The sequence below is a fragment of the Macaca mulatta genome, chromosome 16 (genome assembly GCF_049350105.2).
Source record: "Macaca mulatta isolate MMU2019108-1 chromosome 16, T2T-MMU8v2.0, whole genome shotgun sequence".
In the NCBI taxonomy this organism is placed as follows: Eukaryota; Metazoa; Chordata; class Mammalia; order Primates; family Cercopithecidae; genus Macaca; species Macaca mulatta.
Window position 1 is genome coordinate 4,959,311 of NC_133421.1, and position 25,081 is coordinate 4,984,391.

General features: G+C 42.7%; 2 protein-coding genes across 7 annotated transcripts in view; one reads left to right on the plus strand and one right to left on the minus strand.

Annotated features, from left to right (window-relative positions):
• The window catches only part of SPATA22 (spermatogenesis associated 22), a 68,244-nt gene that overhangs the window by 31,436 nt on the left and 11,727 nt on the right, over positions 1-25,081 (minus strand). The gene's annotated exons all lie outside the window — the stretch shown is intronic.
• The window catches only part of ASPA (aspartoacylase), a 29,142-nt gene that overhangs the window by 3,391 nt on the left and 670 nt on the right, over positions 1-25,081 (plus strand). The window contains 5 exon segments of one of the 6 annotated variants that reach the window (NM_001261267.1): positions 3,673-3,868; positions 5,856-5,949; positions 11,949-12,056; positions 17,427-17,536; positions 22,280-22,940. In NM_001261267.1, coding sequence (NP_001248196.1) covers positions 3,673-3,868; positions 5,856-5,949; positions 11,949-12,056; positions 17,427-17,536; positions 22,280-22,477 — 706 coding nt within the window. In that variant the 3' untranslated portion in view covers positions 22,478-22,940. 6 annotated transcript variants of the gene reach the window in all.

Here is a 25,081-nt window from a genome sequence, read left to right on the forward strand (position 1 = left end):
CCACGTCTTCCTTTTTTTCTCTTTTTGAGATGGAGTTTCCCTCTTGTCGCCCAGGCTGGAGTACAATGGCGCAATCTCAGCTCACAGCAGCCTCCACCTCCGGGTTCAAGTGATTCTCCTGCCTCAGCCTCCCGAGTAGCTGGGACTGCAGGCGCCTGCCACCATGTCCGGGTGATTTTTTGTATTTTTAGTAGAGACATGTTGGCCAGGCTGGTCTCAAACTCCTAACCTCAGGTGATGTGCCTGCCTCAGCCGCCCAAAGTGCTAGGATTATAGGCGTGAGCTACCGTGCCTGGCCGCTTTCTTTCTTTTACTAAAAAATATTATGAAACATCTGTTTTTCTCAGAACACTGTGCCAGGTACTGGGGGAGTGCACAGCTCTGTACAACATGGTTTCTACCCCTCAAGGAGTTGGTAGACTACTAACTAAGATATAAGATACGCACAGGTACAACTAGCCACTCTCTTCTATGTGCTTGTTTTCTGATCAACTCTAATTTGAGTTAGATCATTCCTTAGGTTTAGTCTCACCACAGATCAAAAGATGGACACTACTCTTAATAGAAACATGCCTCACTTTATGGCATAGATGTTTTTCAGGGCACTTATACAGCAGTCATCCTGTTTGTATCAAATCATATTTTTGCTAGCATAACTTTTAATTTGAGAAATGCTTTATCTTTATGACTGAGGTTATGTCAACACAATTCATGCTTCTCTATTGACCTAAGATAGCTGTTAACTAACTTTTATATTACAAGTAAGAATTTGTTGAAGAATAACTTTTAGTCGGCATATTAACTTCCCAAATAGCTGTGGAATGGACTGGGGTGAGTTTATGAGCACCCAGTAGTATGCATTTCAGTGAGCACAGTCTTCTCAGTTAAATTCACTTTCTACTCCTTACTGTTAACACTGTTCAGAGACTAGACTATCCCCAGGGTGGTTAAAAAATTACAAAATAAACTAATTAACTTCTTCCATCTACCTCTCCCAAATTTATTCATTTTCCTGTATTCCTCATCTCAGTGGTAGCATCATTCTCCACCAAGTCCCCTACAAAAATCACCCTAGAACCTTCCCAGTGCTTCATCTCCCACGTCTAGCGGGTCACTAAGTCCTCCCAATTATTCCTTGCAAGTACTTCACCTTCCTCTCCAGTTTTACTACCTTAGTTGATTTCCTCTGTGGATAGTCAGAAGAGCCTCTTAAGAGTCTCTCTGCATCCAGACTTGCTCTGACCCTTCCTGCCATCTATTTTCCATCTGATACCTCTAGGAATCATCCTAATATGAAAATCTGATCATGTCTCTCCCCTGCTGAGGGTTATTTAAAAGTTTATCCAGAATAGATTTAATCAACTTAGTATGGCTAATGCCCTTCAGAATCTCACACTTCCCTGTTCTTCATCCTTTGGGACTCTTCCAATGGGAGCTCAACTGCAGGCATGAGACGTGTCCATCATTTTTCAAAGCTTCCAAGACTTGACTCCGAGCAACTGGGTAGATACTAGCACCATGTACTCAAATGGTAAAGAATGATAAAGAACCAAAATCGTTGGGGGCAACCTCAGGGGGTTATTCCATGAATTAACTTTTAAAATGTATAAAAATCCATTAGGCTTGGTTTGCATATAATAGGAACCTGAAAATAGTGGTTTAAACAAATAAGCGTTCTTGTTCACAAATAATAAATCCAGAGCTAGGCAGTCCAGGGTTCGCGCAGCAGTCACATGATATCATCAATGCCAAAGGTTCCCTCTACCTTCCCACTGCACTGTCTCAACATGCCAGCTTTGTCCTCATGGTTTTTGCTTCAAAGTCAGAAAATAACTACTCCACCTTCCTGATCGCATTCTGGGCAGGAATTACCCTGTTGTACATAGTAGGTCCCTTGAAGATACGAGCAAAAATAACCAAGGAATACAAATAGATGTAATTTTAGGAAAATATGGTCGAATGGTTTAATGAGGAAAAGACAATTTAAAACACTGTATCTAGGAAAAAAAATGTATCCTAACCATTGTGGGAAGTGGGGAGAGGATAGAGGCCTATTTGAGAATGGAAGAAAAGCTATTGGCCCTTGTGCCAGAAAAAATACATATATCTGTACCTGCAAACTTGTGGCCTTTGTGGAGAGGTTACGGACTCTGAAAATTCTGTCCCTGGACTTCTAGTGGTTCCTGGACCTCAATTAAGAATCTCTAATTAGGCCAGGTGTGGCTGCTCATGCTTGTAATTCCAGCACTTTGGGAGGCCAAGGCAGGGGGATTGCCTGAGGCCAAGACTTCTGTAACCACCCAGCAAGTTCTCCTTGTCCGCTGACCAGACAGAGCTGATCTATCAAGACAAGGGAATTGCAATAAAGAGTTTAATTCACGCAGAGCCGGCTGTACAGAAGGCCAAAGTTTTATTATTACTCAAATCAGTCTCCCTGAAAATTCAGAGATTGGAATTTTTAAGGATAATTTAGTGGGTAGGGGCCAGTGAGTCGGGAGTGCTGGTCAGATCGGAGTAAAATCATAGGGAGTTGGAGCTCTCCTCTTACGCTGAATCAGTTCCTGGGTGGGGACCACGAGACCAGATAAGCCAGTTTATCCATCTGGGTGGTGCCAGCTGATCTGTCAATTCAGGGTTTACAAAATATCTCAAGCCCTGATCTTAGGTTTTACAATAGTGGTGTTATCCCCAGGAGCAATTTCAGAAGGTTCAGAATCTTGCGGCCTCCAGCTGCATGACTCCTAAACCATAATTTCTAATCTTGTGGCTAATCTGTTAGTCTTGCAAAGGCAGTCTAGTCCCCAGGAAGGAAGGGGGTTTGTTTTGGGAAAAGGCTGTCATCGTCTTTGTTTCAAAGTTAAACTATAAGTTCCTCCCAAAGTTAGTTCAGTTTACACCCAGGCATAAACAAGGATAGCTTGGAGATTAGAAGCAAGGAGGAGTCAGATTAGATCTCTTTCATTGTAATAACTGCTGTCTCAGTTATAATTTTTGCAAAGGCAGTTTTAGTTCAAGACCAGCCTGGGCAACATAGCAAGACTCCATCTCCACAAAAGATAAGATTAGCGGGGCATGGTGGCGCACACCTGTAGTTTCAGCTACTCGGGAGGCTGAGATGGAAGGATTGCTTGAGCCCAGGAGTTTGAGGGTACAGTGAGCCATCATTGGGCCACTGCACTCCAGCCTGGGCAACAGAGCAAGATTCTGTCTCAAAAAGTTAAAAGGATCTCTACTTAGATTATGTGAGCCCCTAAGTGACTGCATTTGTGCACTAGAATTAGCTAAAGTAGGGTGAAAAAAGATGCATTTGATGCTCTAGTCCCATAATAAATAACCCAGTGTACCATAACTACTAAGAAACTGTTCATTAAATTAATGGTCGTGTTCAAGACTGAAATCAAATGACAAATTCTGTTTGATATGTCCTACCAACCACATAAATGAACATATTACTTTGCAAGCATGCCAATGCAACATTAGTTATATGGAATCAAATGAAGAAAAAGAATGTAATTTTTCATATATAAACATTTCAGGTAAGGTTTTACTTCCCACAGAGATTTTTCATATTAAAGATTTGGCAACGGGTTCTTTTTACACTGTGTTCTTATTATATGTTTATATTATCTCAGGCACAGATGTTGGTAATCTTTTCCTTTCCGCTTATAACAGCAAAAAAATGTCAGAAGATTTGCCATATGAAGTGAGAAGGGCTCAAGAAATATATCATTTATTTGGTCCAAAAGATGGTGAAGATTCCTATGACATTATTTTTGACCTTCACAACACCACTTCTAACATGGGGTGCACTCTTATTCTTGAAGATTCCAGGAATAACTTTTTAATTCAGATGTTTCATTATATTAAGGTAAGGTTAATGTTATTAATTTATAAGTTAGCCAAGGACTTGTCCTTTTAAGTCAACTACGGATGTGAAACAATCAGAAAACGGTTACGAGGGAAGGTGCGAGAGAAATGGGATTTATTCCACAGCCAGGCTTGTGGTTGGGGGAAAGGGTGCTGCCAGAACACAGAGGCAGTGGTGAGAGGAAGGAGAAAAAGAGAGGAAATAAGTAAAATAATAAACACAATTAACAAAGTACTAAAACACTTGTGGATTCTTGGGTCTATAAAATTACACATTTTATCCAGACAGCCATCAGATTGTGGGCTATTAGTTAAAACCAAGTAAAATTAATATTAAAAATGTAAATGGTATGGTCAATTTGTCAAAACCAAGTAAAATTAGTATTAAAACTTTAAATGGTATGGCATCTCAATTACAAGGTTTTAGGAAACTTAAGAAATAGCCCTTCAATGTCGATTAAAGCCCAGTGATAAAAAGATTGCCTCCCTTCAGTCCTGCCCTCGTCCCCATTTGATTTAGACACCCTAGAACACATCTAATCTTTCAGTGCTTCATATGGTTAATCATTTTAAGGCTCAGAAATCTCAGAGAAAATGTGCTAGAAAATAGCAACCAACCAGAAACACACATAAGGAACTGTATGCTTATTTCTGTGTACTAGCCTTCTTTCCTGAGAGCGAGGATGATCGAGAGGAAAGAGTGTGGCCTGTGCTCAGACCCTCACTTTCTCCTTCACTAACCTTATGTAGCAGGACCAGCGGCAGACAAAACCCGGCAGACAAAACTCCTCAGACACCGAGTTACAGAAGGAAGGGGTTTAATCGGCCGGGGGCACTGGCAAGACTCCTGTCTCAAGAGCCGAGCTCCCTGAGTGAGCAATTCCTGTCCCTTTTAAGGGCTCACAACTCTAAGGGGGTGCGGGTGAGAGGGTCGTGATTGAGCAAGCAGGGGGTAGGTGACTGGGGGCTGCATGCACCGGTAATTAGATCGAAACAAAACAAGATAGGGATTTTCACAGTGCATTCCTATACAATGTCTGTAATCTACAGATAACAGAACCAATTAGGTCAGGGGTCGATCTTTAATTACCAGGCCCAGGGTGTGGTGCTGGGCTGTCTGCCTGTGGATTTCATTTCTGCCTTTTAGTTTTTACTTCTTCTTTCTTTGGAGGCAGAAATTGGGCATAAGATGATATGGGGGTAGTCTCCTCCCTTACTTAGACAAAACGCACCATTCCCAAAACCTTGCCTCCTTCATTTTATAAAATTGGTGTCATGACAACACTTACCCATAAGGGCACTCAAAGCCGTAAATGACATAAAGTATTTAAAGCATTTAGCCTGATACCTAGCCTATAGTAAAGATTATTAGTTTTGTTTCCCTTAAGTTTTGGACAATAACTGGGTAGTGGTCCTGGTAGGAGATCATAATACAGCTATTCTTCGTTGCCTGTTGAAGAGAGAGCTGAATGCTTTGGTTGCCAGACATGGAAGCAGTATCGCTGACACTTTTGTTATCCAAACAAAGAGGCCTGTCTTCCGTTTTCATGCAGATGAGCAGGAGGACGGGAATCACCCAACATTTGTAGAGAGCTGGACCACAGGAAGAGAAACAGGATTGTTTTAAGAAACCAATACCAAGCTAAATAGTTAGTGTAACCTGTGATGAAACAAAAATCACCACATCCATTCAGAAAGAACATTTATTTCATGCGTTTTGATCATGGTTCTGGAGAACTATTTAATGTACATTTTACCTGGAAAGACATTGGATAATTCAATTTTATATGAATTTTATATTGTATAATTTATTTGTATGTTTTCAAAGCTATAACAACATTGGGTTTTACAGTGTTTCACAAAGCTGTTTTGCCAATCTTAGTTGATGAAGTAAAACGTACTGAAGGTATTATTGACCCCGTTGAAGCAAAGAGAACAAAACGTACGGTTTTTACATAATAAGAAAGACGTTTTCGATTTTTTTTCAGACTTCTTTGGCTCCACTCCCCTGCTATGTTTACCTTATTGAGCATCCTTCCCTTAAATACGCGACCACCCGTTCTATAGCCAAGTATCCTGTGGGTAAGTCATAGTTCCCATTGTCATAACTCAATAAAATATGTCCTAGCTGAAACTCAGAGAAATTTATTTTTTATTTTTATTTTTTGGAGACAGAGTCTTGCTCTGTCACCCAGGCTGGAGTCCAATGGCATGATCTCAGCTCACTGCAACCTCCACCTCCCGGTTCAAGTGATTCTCCTGCCTCAAGCTCCCTAGTAGCTGGGATTACAGGCATGTGCCACCACACCCGGCTAATTTTTGTACTTTTAGTAGAGATGGGGTTCCACTACGTTGACCAGGGCTGGCCTCAAACTCCTGACCTCAGGTGATCCACCCGCCTCAGCCTCCCAAAGTGCTGGGATTACAGGTGTGAGCCACTGTGCCCGACTGAGAAAATTATTTAAAAAAAAACATTTACAGCGACCTTCCATATCCTTAGGCTTATAATTGTCAAGTAACAAGAATTTAGTTCCAGGCAAGCTCTAACTGTAGCAAATTTCCCCAGTTTCACTGAGCAGCTTTCTGGTTTTGTTCATGTTCCCTTTGCTGTAATGTTTGGCCCTTCTATTTAGTCTGGCACAATTCTTCTCATTCACCAGATTCAGTTCACCTGTCACCTCCTAGAGAACTTTCCCTGACCCCACTCTACAGCATTAATTACTCCAGAAATGTGTACATTTGACTAATATTTATAGTGTGCCTACCAGAGACCAACCCTGTGCTAGGTGCGGGGGACAGAACAATGAGCAAGACACACAGTCTCCCCTCAAAGAGCTTCGTATCTGATGAGAAGACAGACAGGTAACCAAGTAATCACTGCACAGAGTGATAAATGCTAAACAGGGGCAATTACAGAAGACTGGAAAAGCAGGAAAGACCTAACCCAGTCCTGATGGATCACAGAAGGCCCGAAGAAGTGGGATCCATTTTGAGGTTGTGTGTATGTGTTTGGGGGAGGAAAGGAAAAAAAATTGAGAGCAGGCAACAGGATTCTAGACAAGTGTCTTGAAATTATCTGTGATGAGGCCGGGCGCGGTGGCTCAAGCCTGTAATCCCAGCACTTTGGGAGGCCGAGATGGGCGGATCACGAGGTCAGGAGATCGAGACCATCCTGACTAACACGGTGAAACCCCGTCTCTACTAAAAATACAAAACTTAGCCGGGCGCGGTGGCGGGCGCCTGTAGTCCCAGCTACTCGGGAGGCTGAGGCAGGAGAATGGCATAAACCCGGGAGGCGGAGCTTGCAGTGAGCTGAGATCCGGCCACTGCACCCCAGCCTGGGCGGCAGAGCGAGACTCCGCCTCAAAACAAAACAAACAAACAAACAAAAAAAACACACACACACAAAAAAAAGGAAATTATCTGTGATGAAAGGCCATTGTTTATTTCCAATCTGCTATAGAGCAATACTTTTGTAAAATATAATTTAAAAATGAATTTCTAGAAAAAGGATCACATACTTGAATGTTGCAGCAATGTCAAATTGCTATAAAAGTTTCTAAACACTTACTTTTACATCTGTACTTATCTTGCCTGGGACTAGTAGCCAACAATTGGTGGACCAGTCCTGGTCCTCAGACAACACTTTAAGGAAAACAGAATATCATATACAAAGGCCCCAAACCCCTAACTGATGACATGCCATGCTTGATACACTGTGTTCTCCATGTATCTTAGTACTCTGTGTTCCCTACCCGCTTCTGTGGGCTACTAATATATGTTTATTAAATATTAGCTCAAATTACCAGTAAGTACATAATTACACACACACACACACACACACACACACACGATCATCATTCACAGTTGTTGTTGTTGTTGTTGTTTCTGGGAAAGGTTCTCACTCAGTTGCCCAGGCTGAGTGCAGTGGCATGATCACAGTTCACTGCAGCCTTGACCTCCTGGGCTCAGGCAGTCCTCCCATCTCAGCCTCCCGAGTAGCTCGAACTACAGGCACGTGCCAACACATTTGGCTAATTTTTCATTTTTTGTAGAGACAGGATCTCGGTATGATGCCCAGGCTGGTCTCAAACTCCTGACTCAAGCGATCCTCCCACCTTGGCCTCCCAAAGTGCTGGGATTACAAGCATGAGCCATCACACCTGTCCCTCATTCATAGTTTTACTCACACATATCCCACACAGACTCATACAAACTTATCCATTCCTTCCCACACAGGTTCTATAACTGTAACCATGTATAAAATACTAGCCAACCAGAGAATGGCCCGAACCCCGGAGGTGGAGGCTGCAGTGAGCTGAGATCATGCTGTTGCACTCCAGCCGGGGCAACAAAAGTGAAACTCCATCTCAAAAAAAACAAAAACAAAAAAAATACTAGCCATCCAACACTGGTAATACATACATTCATGAGCTTGTCCGGAGTGGTCAGATTTGACTGGATCAGAAAGGCAAGGGATCTGTTTCTCCAAAGTACTTGTGCTACCAGTGACCTACTCCAGGTTGTTTTCTGACCCTCTCCTTATTAAGACCTGTCAAAGATCTGAGAAATTTTACCCGACTTACAAGCTAACCATTAGCCTAGCACCTCTGAGTGGATGCCAGTAGAAGACACAAGACTCCTACAACAGAGACAAAGAATAGATTATTGACAGTAGTAAGAGCAGAGTGTCAGCATTTCTGCACCATTCCCCAAGCTCCAGTTCCCACAGGGTGACATGTAGAGAGCCAGATGGCAGCTATCCATGCCAGTGGTTGCATTCTAGGAGAGAAACCCTGAGCTGAGGGAACCTTCATTTTTTTTTTTTTTTTTTTTGAGACAGAGTTTCACTCTTGTTGCCCAGGCTGGAGTGCAGTGGCGTGATCTCGGCTCACTGCAACCTCTGCCTCCTGGGTTTAAGCGATTCTTCTGACTCAGCCTCCCAAGTAGCTGGGATTACAGGTGCCCACCACCAAACCCAGCAAATTTTTTGCATTTTTAGTAGAGACAGGGTTTCACCATGTTGGCCAGGCTGGTCTCGAACTTCTGACCTCAAGTGATCTACCCGCCTCGGCCTCCCAAAGTGCTGGGATTACAGGCGTGAGCCACCACGTCCAACTGCGAACCTTCATTTTTATAATGGGCAGTAGGCACAAGTGTCCTTTGCCCCAAGGAAGACCCCATCCCTAACTTCCAAGGCTGTTCACTATACAGACATCCTTGAAAAGATCATCTGGAACAAAAATAGTCCATGTCTTGCTCACGAGACTTGCAGAAATGCAAAAGATCCATGACGAATCCTCTCTCCACATCCCTCTTACCACCTGCTTTGCAACAGACGTTTCACTAGCTGTTTGTCATCTATTCACTTCTTTATCCTGCCAGTTACTAGGCTGTGATTTCATCTTTACCTTCTGGTAACTTCCAGCATGCAGCCCCACACTCTCAAACACCCTGTTTCTTCTCTATTCCATTATCTTTCCTGAGCGTCCCATTAGCATAATTATCGGCAGACTACGCTACAATTAAAATTACAACTGAAAATATTTTTTGTTAAATCTCAGATGGTTTAGCCAAGAGTAATTTAATTTAAAAGCAGGTTGGCAAACAATATAAATAAATAAAAATCTAAACTTATTCTGGATATTCAAGTATTGATACTTTGTGCATAATAAGGGGAACTTTATATGGCCATCTTTGGTGGTCCTATTGTCCGAACCAAAAATTAACTTTTCGATGCAAGATCTCATATCAGAGCAGAATATTTAGATTGTAGGACATGGCTATGGCAGTCAGTGTGGAACTGAATGAACAATAATTATACAAATAACTTTTCTAAGTCTCAAATGAGACCACGGTTAATCTGAGAAAGTTAGGAGAAAGCTGTATCCAGTCACTCTCCCGTATTTGTGTGTGTGTGTGTGTGTGTGTGTTTGGATGATCATAAGAGTGGCTGCAGCAAACTGCTTCTTTCCAGAATAAGGTTTACCTAGAATGATCCTGTCATATTTCTTCTGCCTTGGGAACAGAGTACAAAGGTGCTCCTTGTAGGTGCCTACTAGAAGTTAAAGCAAAATTTGTATGCAGTAATATTCTTAGCGTATTATAAAATGTTGACTCAGAAAGATTGCCTCTCTAATGTTAAACATGCTTTTTTCCAATGAGTGCATGATATAAAAAATTCCCAATAAAACAGCAAAGTTGGAAGGAGAACATATAACATTTCTGATTATTTACAATGAGCTTAATATTCCTTCCTATTGAAATATTTTAAAGAGTTGGCTCAACTTGTAAGAGCCAAACATACGAGCAGATGTTTGTTCTGGCTAAGAGTAGCATTGCCTACAAATATCATAGCCCAAGATTGATATTTGAAAGTTTGGAAATCTTAAGCTTTTATTTGGTGTCACAGAGAAACAGGATCTGTATCTCTTATTGCTAAGCCTTTGATTCGTTTCAGCTAATTGCCTATATTTGGATATTTAGCTTACTCCAATTCCTTACTTCAAGTATTGATACTTTTGTACATTATAATAAAGATTCCTTTATTCTTAAATCATTGACTAGGGGATTACTATGATTGACTTAAACTATTCAACATTTACTCTTGAACTGGAGAAAAATTTACCTATCTGGAAGATTGGAAGCCCAACTAAAATCAGGATTCTATTAGAAAAAGGAGGAAGGTGAAATGGATTTGGGGTAGGCAAACAACAACGTATTCTATAGTATTCCTACAGACATATCTACAAACACACTTTTTCACGTTTGTATACGTCATTTATTCTCAGATGCATACCTTAGCCACATTTACGACACCATATACTTAAATATATGTTCATGCATATATGCAAGAAACCTAAGCACAACAAATAAAAAATGATGCAAGAGAATATGATAAGATTTTGTGTAGCGGCAAATAACAGAAGCGGGTGAAAACAAGATGAGTGTAAAAGAACGCAGTATGTTAATGGGTGGAAGAGAATGAGGGCAGTGCAGTTGGTAAATGGTTTGACAAATGGAGAAGGTGGTGACTGGGGAGATGACTTTGTGGGAGACTTGAACAGGAAGGAAGGGTCTACAAAAGTAGTTTAAAGAGTGTTTTGTAGGTATAAGGATGGATGCTTAACAGCCATACAAAGTAGACCGAATAGTATAGGCATCATTTCATATGAGTTAGAAGAAATGAACACAAGTTTTTCCTGCATAAAATTAAAACCAGGCCGAGCACAATGGCTCATGCCCATAATCCCAGTACTTGGGGAAGCCGGGAAGGGCAGATCACCTGTAGTCAGGAGTTTGAGACCAGCCTGACCAACATGGTGAAACCTTGTCTCTACTAAAAATACAAAAATAAGCCTGGAATGGTGGCCTATGCCTGTAACCCCAGCTACCCCGGAGGCTGAGGCAGGAGAATCGCTTGAACCTGGGGGGCAGAGGTTGTGGTGAGCAGAAATCACACCATTGCACTCCAGCCTGGGTAACAGAGTGAGACTCCATCTCGGGAAAAAAAAAAAAAAATTAAAACCATTGCACTATTGTGTTAGGATGGATTGTTATGTTAAGGGCAAAATAGTTGCTCAAGGATCACATAGATTGTCATATTGACTGAAATCCATGATTCATCTAGTCTGGATTTCTGTGAAATCTATAAAAATAGATGTCCTTCCTCCCGTCACAGCTAAATGTTAGATCTTAACAGTTTCTCTTCAGGTCCACCTATTATTTTGTCAGCATAAACTTGTTCACCTCTTTTACTATGTTATGACTTTTAAATATTTTAGCAATATTGAAGGAAATTTAAAGAAAAAAGGCCACAGAGTTTCCTATTTCTAACATCACTGATTTTTTCCACGTTCTTTCCCAGTCTTTATTCACTGTGCATCTAATTTGAACATGTAGATGTTCAGCTCTACGTTTTGCCTCAAATATTATGTCTCAAATATTTTCCATAATGCTACATCGTTTGCCTTTTTAATAATTTTTAATAACATAATCCTACATTTTGATACATTAAAATGCTTAGTTTTATACTATATTTTAATACTGATATAAATGTGACTCTCTCCTTCTGTGCCTAGGTATAGAAGTTGGTCCTCAGCCTCAAGGGGTTCTGAGAGCTGATATCTTGGATCAAATGAGAAAAATGATTAAACATGCTCTCGATTTTATACATCATTTCAATGAAGGTAAGTAAGTAATGAAGGCAACGTCATCAAACTTAACCACCAAACATTTCAATAACAATTGGAGCCTGGGTCAAATTTGCCATACCAATGATATGAACTGCTTTTTAAAATTTTTATTCACTTCAGCTATTCCTCAATGGCCAGAATAGACACATTCAAGAAAAGCAGCTGCCAAATAAAGACTCCACATTAAATTCTTATTTCCTGTTAATTTCCATTTTAAAAAGAAAAGAAACATGAGAAAATACAAACGCCCAGTAAACATATGAAAAGATGTTCAACATCACTAGTAATTAGAGAAATGCAAATTAAAATAAGAAATCATTTCCCCCATTAGGTTGGGAAAATATTAAAGTCTGCCAGTATCAAGCGTTGGTAAATGTGTAGGAAAAGGGGACACTCTGATTACCTGCTGGTGAACATATAAGTGAACATATAAGTTGGTAAAGACATTTTAGAGGATAATTTTACAGCATCCACTTCTTAAAACACACCAATCTTATTACCCAGCAATTCCACATCTCAAAGAAACACAAGCACAAGCAACATGTTGTTTACAAAGATTGTTATCGTGCATCATTGATAACAGCAAAAGAATGGAAACAGCACGAATGTCCACCTGTTGGTGGACAGTTAAATAAACTCACATGGAAGAATCTTCTAAACACATTGGTAATTAGCAGAAAGCAAACTGCAGACCAAGACATTCAGTATGCCAACTGGCTTTAAAATAATCATCATCATCACCTTCTAGGATACATATATATGTTAACATATCACAGGAAAAGTCTTAGAAGAAAACACACCAAACTGATAACAGTGGTTACCGGAGAGGGGAGGGAAAACCCAGGCTAATTTTGTCTTAATTATATTCAATAAGAATAATGTATTTTTGTATTATTTCTGTAATTAAAAATTAATTAAATGGGGACTGGTGGATGAGGTGGGTATATGGAGCTCTATGTACTATCTGCTGATTCATTTGATAAATCTAAAACTACACTAAAAAGTCTATTAATTATAAAAAATAAGTTTACTTAAAATGGAAAATAAGTGCTTAAAATCAAAGAGGCATTCTATGTAAACAATTATTCCAACAGACTGAGTTGAAATTGTTGAGGAATGGGCAATTATAGCAACAGAGCTGGTGTGCACTTCGGTGTCTGTGGGGAGTAAATTCCTTAACCTCAGATTGTGCATCCTACTGTGATCACAGACATTCCTTTTGTGCTTGGGAATCCTTTGAGTCCAAAATCATGAAAACTGAAAGTCTGCTTTTTACCATCTTTGTCTGAGGTCAGGTTCTATACTGTCTAATGAAACTGGTTTTGAAAAGATCACAACATATTTACAATAAACCCTTTGAATAGTAAGTGTAGGACTACAACATGTTAAGAAGTGATACGTTCAAATAGAAGGCCACAAATCTGGGTGGAAAACATGGTTTTCAGATCATGGTCCGCAGAACCCTATCACAAGGGTGGAGAAAAGCAGTTCCTAGAACACCCTACCCCTCATCTCTGCTTCAACCAGAGCTCTTCTGTATGTTAGAGCTCTTCTGTATGTTAGAGCTCTTCTGTGTAACATTTCACTTAAGCAAAGGATTCTGCAACTCAGAAATTGTCAACCATGATTAATTTAGACTATCCAGCTTGGTGGATTTTCAACTGCACACTCGTATCCAAAGAATGCTGACAAATGAATCATTGCCGCCACGTGAAAAGTCTCAAGAAGTGTGTAGAAGGGCTTCATTTTTGACTCTGTGCTACTCAGAATTGTAGTTAGTGACTTGGATAAAGACATATGTGACATGCTTACCTAAGTGACAGGTCGCAGGAAGATAGCAGGAAAACATCCTGGTTGAGAAGGCAGACCCAAGAAGTCCTGACAATCTTTAACAATTGTTTAAACCAAATATTTAAGGTTAACAACATCAGGGACAAAGTTTTGTTCTTATGTTTAAAAAAAAATCCCAGAATAAGGGAGGTAATGGTCTTTTTTTCTGCCTTGCATAAACAACACTTGAGAACCATAAATAAATTCTGAATCCATAATCCAGGAGAAACATCTATAAAGAGGAACTTAGCCAAGGAGAGCATTGAGAATGTCGAAGAGCTTGAAAACCATATTGAGAATAATTCCTGGCCAGGCGCGGTGGCTCATGCCTGTAATCTCTGCACTTTGGGAGGCCAAGGCAGGTGGATCACTTGAGGTCAGGAATTCGAGACCAGGCTGGGCAACATGGGGAAACCTCGTCTCTACTAAAAATGTAAAAATTAGCTGGATGTGGTGGCGTGCACCTATAATTCCAGCTACTCTGAAGGCTGAGGCATGAGAATCGCTTGAACCCAGGAGGCAGAGGGTGCAGTGAGCCGAGATCACACCACTGCACTCCAGCCTTGGTGACAAAGTGAAACTGTCTCAAAAAAAAAAAAAAAAAAAAAAAAGAGGAAAGAAAAGAAAGAAGTCTACGTTGGAAAGAAATTCGACATATTTTCTGTGACCCAGAGGGCAGAAGGGAATCAATGAGATAAAGTTACCTAGAGACAGAATTTTTTTTTTTTTTTTTTTTTTTTTTTTTGAGACAGGGTCTCACTCTGTTGCCCAGGCTGGAGTGCAGTGGTGCAATTATGGCTCACTGGAGCCTCAAGCCCCTGGGCTCAAGCAATCCTCCCACCCAGCCTCCTGAGTTGCTGGGACTACAGGCGTGCGCCACCACACCCAGCTAATTTTTGTGGTTTTTGTAGAGATGGGGTTTTGCCATGTTGCCCAGGCTGGTCTCAAACTCCTAAGCTCAAGCAATCTGCCTGCCTCGGCTTCCCAAAGCATTGGGGTTACAAGCCTGTGCCATTGCGCCCGGCGAGACAGAAGTTTCTTACTAACAAAGCTGAGCAGCAATGGAACGGGCCACACTTTGTGAGGCTGTAAGAAGTCATCTTACTTCTGCGGCTGTAAGATGGCCAGAATGATACGGAGAATACTCAAACATAGATGGAAGTTAGGCTTTCAAGACTCCTTCCAACCGTAAGTAGCAAAAACATACTCCTTTGTGTTCTATCAGTTTTTACTTTCTTCCTATCGAGCTTTCTGGCTTAAAGAAATGAGATCTGGTAAGTTCCCATCTTCATCTCGGAAGGTGTGGTAGATTTTAATTCTTCCCTTTCCTGCATCCACATCCTGACAGTGTGATGTTTCGTATCCTTCTGTTCAGAGAAAGAGTCTATTTTTCCACTCCTGGAATAGCTGGCTTGCCCACATGACTTGTTTTGTGCTGTAGAAGAGGCTTGAAAAGCACTGCACATTGGAGCTTGCTTTCTTCCTGCTCTTGGAAACCCTGTACATGTACCATTATGTGCCACAGCCCACACTGGCCTGCTGGATAGTGAAAGCCTTTGAGGTGGAAAACTCAGGCACCCTAACAGACAGTCACACAACTCCAGCTGACAGACATAAGAGTGAGGCCATCCCATAGGATCCAGCCTCCAGGCGAGCTGTCAGCTTACCACAAAGGCAGAAGCAAAATAATCAAAAATCCACAAAGCCAGTGTAGACGGAAGAAACTTTCCAACCAACCCACAGAATCATGAACTAAATTAAGAGGTAGTTGTTTGAAGCCACTAAATTCTGGGGTAGCATGTTATGCAGCAGAAGCTAACTGATACAGAAGTGATCACTGGGTATCTCCATTCTAACTCTGCTCTAAAGGCAAAGGAAGGCTTTCCTTTGAGTTGTGACCATAACACGCTATGGGCCCTACATTGGACCAAAAGTTCACCCTGTGTGCTCAGAGACAGCCTGGTATGTATGTAAACTACTCCTTTTCCAAGTTTCTAGGAATTGGGTTGTTTGATGTTGCTGCATCTTTGGAAGCTGGTGTCCACCCCAGCAGGCTTGGACAGATCTTGCAGATCTTGCATCGCAAGATCCCACTACTCAGGAGCTGTCCAAGTGTTTAATGTACTTAGTTAAGAAAAAGAGGCCAGGCGCAGTGGCTCACGCCTGTAATCCCACCACTTTGGGAGGCTGAGGCAGGCGGATCACAAGGTCAAGAAATCAAGACCAGCCTGACCAACACGGTGAAACCCCGTCTCTACTAAAAATACAAAAATTAGCCAGGTGTGGTGGCAGGCGCCTGTAGTCCCCGCTACTCAGGAGGCTGAGGCAGGAGAATCGCTTGAACCCGGGAGGTGGAGGTTGCAGTGAGCCGAGATCACACCACTGTACTCCAGCCTGGGCGACAGAGCGAGATTCCATCTCAAAAAAAAAAAAAAAAAAGAAAGAAAGAAAAGAAAAGAAAGAAAAAGAGCACAAGACTGAAGCACCGGCCGGGCGCAGTGGCTCAAGCCTGTAATCCCAGCACTTTGGGAGGCCGAGGCGGGCGGATCACAAGGTCAGGAGATCGAGACCACAGTGAAACCCCATCTCTACTAAAAATACAAAAAACTAGCCGGGCGAGGTGGCGGGCGCCTGTAGTCCCAGCTACTCAGGAGGCTGAGGCAGGAGAATGGCGGGAACCCGGGAGGCGGAGCTTGCAGTGAGCCGAGATCGCGCCACTGCACTCCAGCCTGGGCAACAGCGTGAGACTCCGTCACAAAAAAAAAAAAAAAAAAAAAGACTGAAGCACCTTAGCTTCTGGAACTCCTCCTGAAAATATGCAGTCATAAAACATCATAGCTGGAAGGGTCCTCCAAGATAAACTAATCCAAGACCTTCATTTGATAGGTCAAGAAAGGGAGCCTCAAGAAGTTAAGCATCTTGTTCAAGGCCACATAGCCAGGGGATTAGAGCCCAGGTCTCCTGACCCCCAGACCCAGATTCTTTTTCTCCCCAACTGGCTTTTTCAGTTCTGTTTTCTGCCTCTGTCTTCGGCGTGTTTGTGGACAGGGTGCTCACAGGAATCATTCAAGGACATCTTTTGGCCTGGTACCATTTATGAACATCCTTAACTAAACGTTATCTGTTCTCCTCATCGCTGTCTTCATTTTGTTACTGTTGTTGTTGTTATTATTGTTTCTTCCTTACATTATCAACTTCCCTTTTTCCAGAATTTTTTTTTTTTTTTTTTTTTTTTTGAGACAGAGTTTCGCTCTTGTTGCCCAGGATGGAGTGCAATGGCTCACTGCAACCTCCACCTCCCAGGTTCAAGAGATTCTCCTGCCTCAGCCTCCCGAGTAGCTAGGATAATCCCAACCCAGGTATTTTTAGTAAAGACGAGGTTTCACCATGTTGGTCAGGCTGGGCTCGAACTCCCGACCTCAGGTGATCCACCCGCCTTGGTCCCCCAAAGTGCTGGGATTACAGGTGTGAGCCACCGCGGCCGGCCCAGAGATTTTTTTTAGTTGCCATTGATACATATTGCTTTTGTCATAGGAAAAGAATTTCCTCCCTGTGCCATTGAGGTCTACAAAATTATAGAGAAAGTTGATTATCCCAGGGATGAAAATGGAGAAATTGCTGCTGTCATCCATCCCAATCTGCAGGTAACATTTGTTCTTTCTTTAAAGTGTTGAAAGTAACAATGCTGTACCTTTGAACGGAAGTTTACAGCTCACACAGCACTTCGCGCACATTCACCCATTTGATGTCTCAAAAGACACCGAGCGTAGGCAGGGAAGATGTTCGGACAGTCGTTCAATAAATACTTATGAAGTGTAACCTGTGCTGGCTGTGTGGACACATCAGTGTAGGTACGGTCTACACTCGCAATGGAATTTCTAGTGTAGGTACACGAAAGTCTAAGTTGCAGTCTAGAAATGAAGATAGCCAGATGCAATGACAGAATAATGAGGTAGAAGAGGATTGCTCAGACAAGGCTGCTTAGAGAAAGTGAAATTCCTACTCACATTCAACGGGTAGGAATTATGATGTCTATGTTAATAGAAGGAAATACAGGGCCGGAAGTTAGATCCTTCCCATAGCCATTTAGCTATCAAGGACAGATCCCGAGTTAGTGCTCTTTGCAGTTGGCCACATTGCTTGCTACCTCCCTGTGACAGAATAAGTTAAACAACTGTAACCTCTTTCTTCTGCCACCATTCCCCGACTCTCCTCAGAACCCCAGAATCTACTCCTTGCCTAGTTTTATCAATAATGACATAGTGAAGAAGGGGAAAAAAAAAAAAGGCTCTTGAGAGAATGTAGGAGGTTTATTTTTATTTTTATTTATTTATTTTTTTTTTTTGAGACGGAGTCTGGCTCTGTCGCCCAGGCTGGAGTGCAGTGGCTGGATCTCAGCTCACTGCAAGCTCCGCCTCCCGGGTTTGCGCCATTCTCCTGCCTCAGCCTCCCGAGTGGCTGGGACTACAGGCGCCCGCCACCTCACCCGGCTAGTTTTTTGTATTTTTTAGTAGAGACAGGGTTTCACCGTGTTAGCCAGGATGGTCTCGATTTCCTGACCTCGTGTTCCGCCCGTCTCGGCCTCCCAAAGTGCTGGGATTACAGGCTTGAGCCACCGCGCCCGGCCAAGAATGTAGGAGGTTTAAATCCAGAAAAGGCAAAGGGAAAAGGAGAGAAGAACAGATTTCCAAAGCCGAAGAATCCACTCCCCAGTGCGAGTGCCCTGCACACTCCCAGACCTCAGAGATGGAGGAGAACCTGGTGGATTATCCAGTCTGGGGCTTTCAACCCTCACTAACCTTTACGTAGAGAGCGTTTAAAAAACATAATAATAGCAATGGCAGGACTCCACTTTGAGATACTCTGATCTTTCTGGCTTGGATAATCAGGGTTGAAAAGCACTGATTGATCCAGTTCCTATCCCTGTTTAGTGACTCCAATAGTCATCCAGACTTGCAACTGAATGGAGTGGCCTCTGCCCAGTAATACAGACGAGTGAAGCAAATCCTGCTTTGTGGCTTAATGGGACCCAGGTGGAAACCTGAAGAAGGAGCCTTAGGCAGCGTTTGTTTTTGTTTTTTGAGACGGAGTCTCACTCTGTCACCCAGGCTGGAGTGCAGTAGCGCCATCTCGGCTCACTGAAAGCTCCGCCTCCTGGGTTCAAGTGATTCTCCTGCTTCAGCCTCCCGAGTAGCTGGGATTACAGGCTCAGGTCACCACAACCGGCTAAGTTTTGTATTTTTAGTAGAGATGGGGTTTCATCATGTTGGCCAGGATGGTCTCGATCTCCTGACCTCGTGATCCACCCGCCTTGGCCTCCCAAAGTGCTGGGATTACGGGCGTCAGCCACCGCGCCCGGCCTTAGGCAATGTTTTAAAGGAAAGGTAAAGACTGGGGGAGAGAAAGGAAGAAAGCACTATTGGTGACAAAAATATCAAGTACAAGAAACAGAGGCCAGGGTGATGATGTCATGGCAGGCTAAAACAGGATTTTTCAGGTTTTAGGATACTCTTGAGGAGTACAAAAATAATCCCGGGCAGATGGAGAAGTGAGATGAATGAGATCAGTAGCAGACTGGGCTAGTGGTAGGTCTTGAAAGTTAGGAAGGATGGTTTTGATTTGACAGACAATAAGGAATGGCTCAGTATTCTACAGGAGGGATTGATTGGTTAATTCTTCCAACAAGTATTTTTGAATGACAGCTAAGCTCATTCTGCGCCCTGAGATTCAAGATAGGGAAGGTTCCTCATGGAGCTTCCATCCCAATGGGTGAGGAGAACTGACCATGAGTAATAAACAATATGTAAACCAAATCATTTCAAACTGTAATAAGTGCTATAAAAGAAATAATATAAAAGAATAATATAGCAGAGGTTATAACAAAGAGTTCCAGTTAGACGGAGTGGTCACAAAGTGCCATCTCAGAGATGGTGGCACTGAAGTTGGAACCTACAAGATGAGAAGCCAGCCATGTGGAAGGCTAGTGAAAGGGCCTGAGGCTGGAACAAACTTGGAGCACTTCAGGAACAGCAAGAAGACCCATGTCCCTGGAGAGTAGGAGTGAGCAGAGGACGGTAGAGCCTAGAGAAAACACACAGTCCGAGACCCGGTTATGAGTCTAGATTTTGTCCTAAGACTGATAGTTCTTACTAAGGGATGCTCATCGGAATCACGTAGGGGACCCCCTCCCAATGCCTAGAACCCACCACAAACTACTAACGTAGCACTTCTCAAACTCGAGCCATGTGACAATTACCTGGGGAGCTTTTTTAAAATGCTGATTCCTGGCCAGGAGCAGTGGCTCGTGCCTGTAATCCCAGCGCTTTGGGAGGCCAAGGTGGGCAGATCATGAGGTCAGGAGATCGAGACCATCCTGGTTAACACAGTGACACCCCATCTCTACTAAAAATATAAAAAATAAACTGGGCGTGGTGGCGGGCGCCTGTAGTCCCAGCTACTCGGGAGCCTGAGGCAGGAGAATTGCTTGAACTCGAGAGGCGAAGGTTGCAGTGAGCCGAGATTGTGCCACTGCACTCCAGCCTGGACAGAGTTGAGACTACGTCTGGAAAAAAAAAAAAAAAAATGCTGATTCCTGAGTCCTATTCCCAGCTCTGATCTAATTCATCAGGGTGTAGACAGGGAATCAGTTGAGTTCACCAGATGATTTTCATGTGGCTCAGGTCTGGGTAGCACTGCACGACATCAGGATCTCCGCAGGTGGAGCTAGCCAGACGTGTGTTGAAGAAGTTCCGTTAGTGACTCTGGGGCAAGTCTCTGCCTGAAAACCACCAGTTCAGAGAAACAGTTCTCAGCCGAGCCACCCTGTAAATCATCTGGGGCCTCAATACAATAAACACAGAAAACAGTGAACTATGAATGGGTAGCATGACGGATTCAAGGAGGCGGGTGAAAGAAGTCCGTATCCGGATGGCATGGTTGCAGGTTGTATGACTCCATGCTCTGCATATGTCCAAACTCACAGATCTGTACACAAGAATGAGTGAATTTCACTGTATGTAAATTTTAAAATAAAATTTAAAAAGAATGCTGCCTAGGCCCTCCTCAGAGATTCTGAGTTGATTTATCTGAAATGGGCCGGCCCCTCTCCCTGTATATATGTATTTAACATCCCAGGCGATGATAATGTGCCACCAGGATGGAGAAAACTGCTGTGATGCGGCACTTCTCGAACGTTAACGTTGTACACGTGAATGTCGGGGACCTGTTAACCTGAAGATTTCGATTGGGCAGGTCTGCTGCGCCTAACGAAATCCTGCCTTTCTAACAAGCTCCGGGGTGATGCGGATGCTGCTGGGAAATGTTGGAAATGCAGAATCCCAGGCCCCCCACCCCCGACCTATAGAATCAGAATCTTCATCTTAACACAATCCCCAGATGATGTGCAAGCACCTCAAAGTTTGAGAAGAACTGTTCTGGGGTTCCTGTGGTGTGACGGCCACGGTGCTTGAGGGTGCAGAGGTCCAAATGCCTGGTGCAGGACCGTTCAGGGAACTCAGACGTGACTCTAATGCAGGACACATTTGGAATACACCCACCTTGTCTCAGACTCTCCCCAGCCCAGCACCACCTTCTCTCACCAATCCCTATCAGAATAGAATCTCCTTGCATGCAGGTACGACATGGCTCATCTTTATATTTCCCAACAGTAGAACATCTTGCACACAGAAGACTCTTAATGGATATTTCCTACATTTTGCTGAACAGAATTTAACTTGAGCTGGCAACAGGCAGACTATGCACTTAGGTAGACATGCATTTCGTTTTGCCTTTTAATATTATAAATCTCTTTGGCTACATTCAAGGTAACCCTGGTATTGAAGCAAACTACTTTTTATTTTTTTCAGACGCAGGGTCTCGCTCTGTCGCCCAGGCTGGAGTGCAGTGGTGTGAACACAGCTCACTGCAGCCTCGCCCTCTGGGGGCTTGAGCATTCCTCCCACCTCAGCCTCCTGAGTGTCTGGGACTACAGGCATGCACCACCACACACAGTTAATTTTTTGTATTTTTTCTAGAGCTAGGATCTCTATGTTGCCCAGGCTGGTCTTGAACTCCTAGGCTCAAGCGATCCGCCCACATCGGCCTCCCCAAGTGCTGGGATTACAGGCGAGAGCCACTGCACCTGGCTGAAGCAAATGTTAATTACATGTGTCAGTTATACAAATTCAAAGGGGAACTCTTCAAACTACTGCCAAATTTCATGACCCAATTTCAGCGCAGTCAGATCACTTGCCTGCATCTCGATGCCTCGCTCAAGTATCTCTTTTAAAACAACAGAATACTGTAATGTGTTAGTTGTCTAGAGTCTGACATAAATTTTTAGAGGAGAAAAACCAAATGTAATGTGTATTTTGATTGTTTCCTGAGAGGATCAAGACTGGAAACCACTGCATCCTGGGGATCCCATGTTTTTAACTCTCGATGGGAAGACGATGCCATTGGGCGGAGACTGTACCGTGTACCCCGTGTTTGTGAACGAGGCCGCATATTACGAAAAGAAAGAAGCCTTTGCAAAGACAACTAAACTAATGCTCAATGCAAAAAGTATTCGCTGCTCTGTACATTAGAAATCACTTCTAGCTCACATCTTACACAGTGTCTTACAAATTCTGCTAGTTTGTAAGCTCCTCAAGAGCAGGGTTGTGCCTTATTCAACTGCATTCATAGCTCCTAGCACAGTGCCTTACTCGGTAGGCATCCAAGCAAATTTCTTAAATTAATTAATATATCTTAAAGGTACCATATTTTATGTATGTAGCTTATTCAAAGAAGTGTTTCCTATTTCTGTAGAGTTTATTATACATTATACTTGGGTAGCTCAACATTCTTAATCAACAGCCTTTGTATTCAGAATATAAAATTGAAATAGATATATATATATAAAGTTATTTTATTGTGCTTTGCTTTATTGCACTTCACAGATAACTGTATTTTTTTTTTTTACAAATTGAAGGTTTTGGGCAACCCTGTGTCTAGAAAGTCTAACAGTGCCATGTTTCCAACAGCATGTACTCACTCCTTGTCTCCTTGATAATAGCTTGATATTTCAAGCTTTTTTTATGATTTCTTATATCTGCTATGGTGATCTGTGATCGGTGGCCTTTGATGTTACTGTTGTTAAGTGTTTTGGGGGCACCATGAATTGTGCCCATGTGAGACTGTGAACTTAGTGAAGGTTGTGTGTGTTCTAACTGCTCTACTGACCGGCCATTTCCTTGTCTCTCTCCCTGTCCTCCGGCCTCCCTATTCCTTAAGACACAATAATTAATAACTCTACAACAGCCTCTATATGTTCAAGTGAAAGAAAGGGTCATACTTGTAAAAATTAAGCTTAGTGAGGAAGGCATGTCAAAAGCTAAGACAGGCGGAAAGCTAGGCCTCTTGCACCAGTTAGCCAAGTTGTGAATTCAAAGAAAAAGATCTTGAAGAAAATTAAAAATTCTACTCCACTGCACACACACAAATGATAAGAAAGCAAAACAACCTTATTGCTGATGTGGAGACAGTTTTAGTGGCCTGGATAGAAGATCAAACCAGCCACAACTTTAAACCAAAGCATGACCCAGAGCGAGACCCTAACTCTCTTCAATTCTGTGAAGGCTGAGAGAGGTGAGGAAGCTGCAGGAAGCTGGCAGAGGTTGGTTCACCAGGTTTAAGGAAAGAAGCCAGCTCCAAAACCTACAAGTGGAAAGTGAACCAGCAAGTTGCTGATGTGGAAGCAAGTTATCCAGAAGATGTAACTAAAATCATTGACAAAGGTAGCCACACTAAACAGATCTTCAGTGTAGTTCAAACAGCCTTCTATTGAAAGAAGATGCTATCTAGAACTTTCCTAGCTAGAAAAGAGAAATGAATGCCTAGCTTCAAAGCTTCAAAGGACAGGCTGACTCTCTTAAGAGCTAATACAGCTGGTGACTTCCAGTTAAAGCCAATGCTCATTAACTGTTTCAAAAACCCTACAACTCTGTTTTGTTTTTGTTTTTGTTTTGTTTTTTTGAGATGGAGTCTCGCTCTGTCGCCCAGGCTGGAGTGCAGTGGCGCCATCTTGGCTCACTGCAAGCTCTGCCTCCTGGGTTCACACCACTCTCCTGCCTCAGCCTCCCGAGTAGCTGGGATTACAGGCGCCTGCCACCATGCCCAGATAACTTTTTGTATTCTTTTAGTAGAGACAGGGTTTCACTGTGTTAACTAGTATGGTCTCGATCTCCTGACCTCGTGATCCGCCCACCTCAGCCTCCCAAAGTGCTGGGATTACAAGCGTGAGCCACCGCACCTGGCCCAAAAATCCTAGGACTCTGAAGACTCATGCTAAACTGCTGTGCCTGAGCTCTATAAATGGAAGAACAAAGCACCGCTGGCAGCACATCTGTTTGTGGCATGGTTTACTGTATATTTTAAGCCCATTGTTGAGACCTACTGCTTGGAAAAAGAAAAAAAAAGATTCCTTTCAAAACATTACTGCCGAATGACAATATACCAGGTTACCCAAGAGCTCTGCTGGAGATATGCAAAGAGATTAGCGTTGTTCTCATGCCTGCTAACACGACATCCGGCCGAAGCCCGTGGATCAAGGTGTCATTGTGACTTTCAAATCTAACTATTTAAGAAATACATTTCAGGCTGGGGGAGGGGAGAAAAAAGAAGAAAAAGAAAGGAAGAAAAAAAAACATTTCATAAAGCTATAGCTGCCATAGATAGTGATCCCTCTGAGGGAGCCGGGCAAAGTAAACAGAGAACCTTCTGGAAAGGATTCAGCATTCTAGATGCCATTAAGAACATTCAGGATCCGTGGGAGGAGATCAAAATATCAACATTAACAGGAGTTTGGAAAAAGTGAATTCCAACCCTCTTGGATGACTCTGAGGAGTTCAAGACTTCAGTGAAGGAAGCCATGCAGATGTGACAGCAAGAGAATGAGAAGTGGTGCCTGAAGATGTAACTGAATTGCTGCAATCTCATGATCGCACTTGAATGGATGAGGAGTTGCCTCTTACAAATAAGCAAAAAAGTGGTTTCTTGAGATGGAATCTACTCTCGTTGCAGATGCTGTGAACATTGTTGAAATGACAAAGGATTTAGAATATTACATAAACGTAGTTGATAAAGCAACAGCAGGGTTTGAGAGGGCTGACTCCCCCTAATTTGAAATGAGTTCAGTTGGGTGAAGTGGC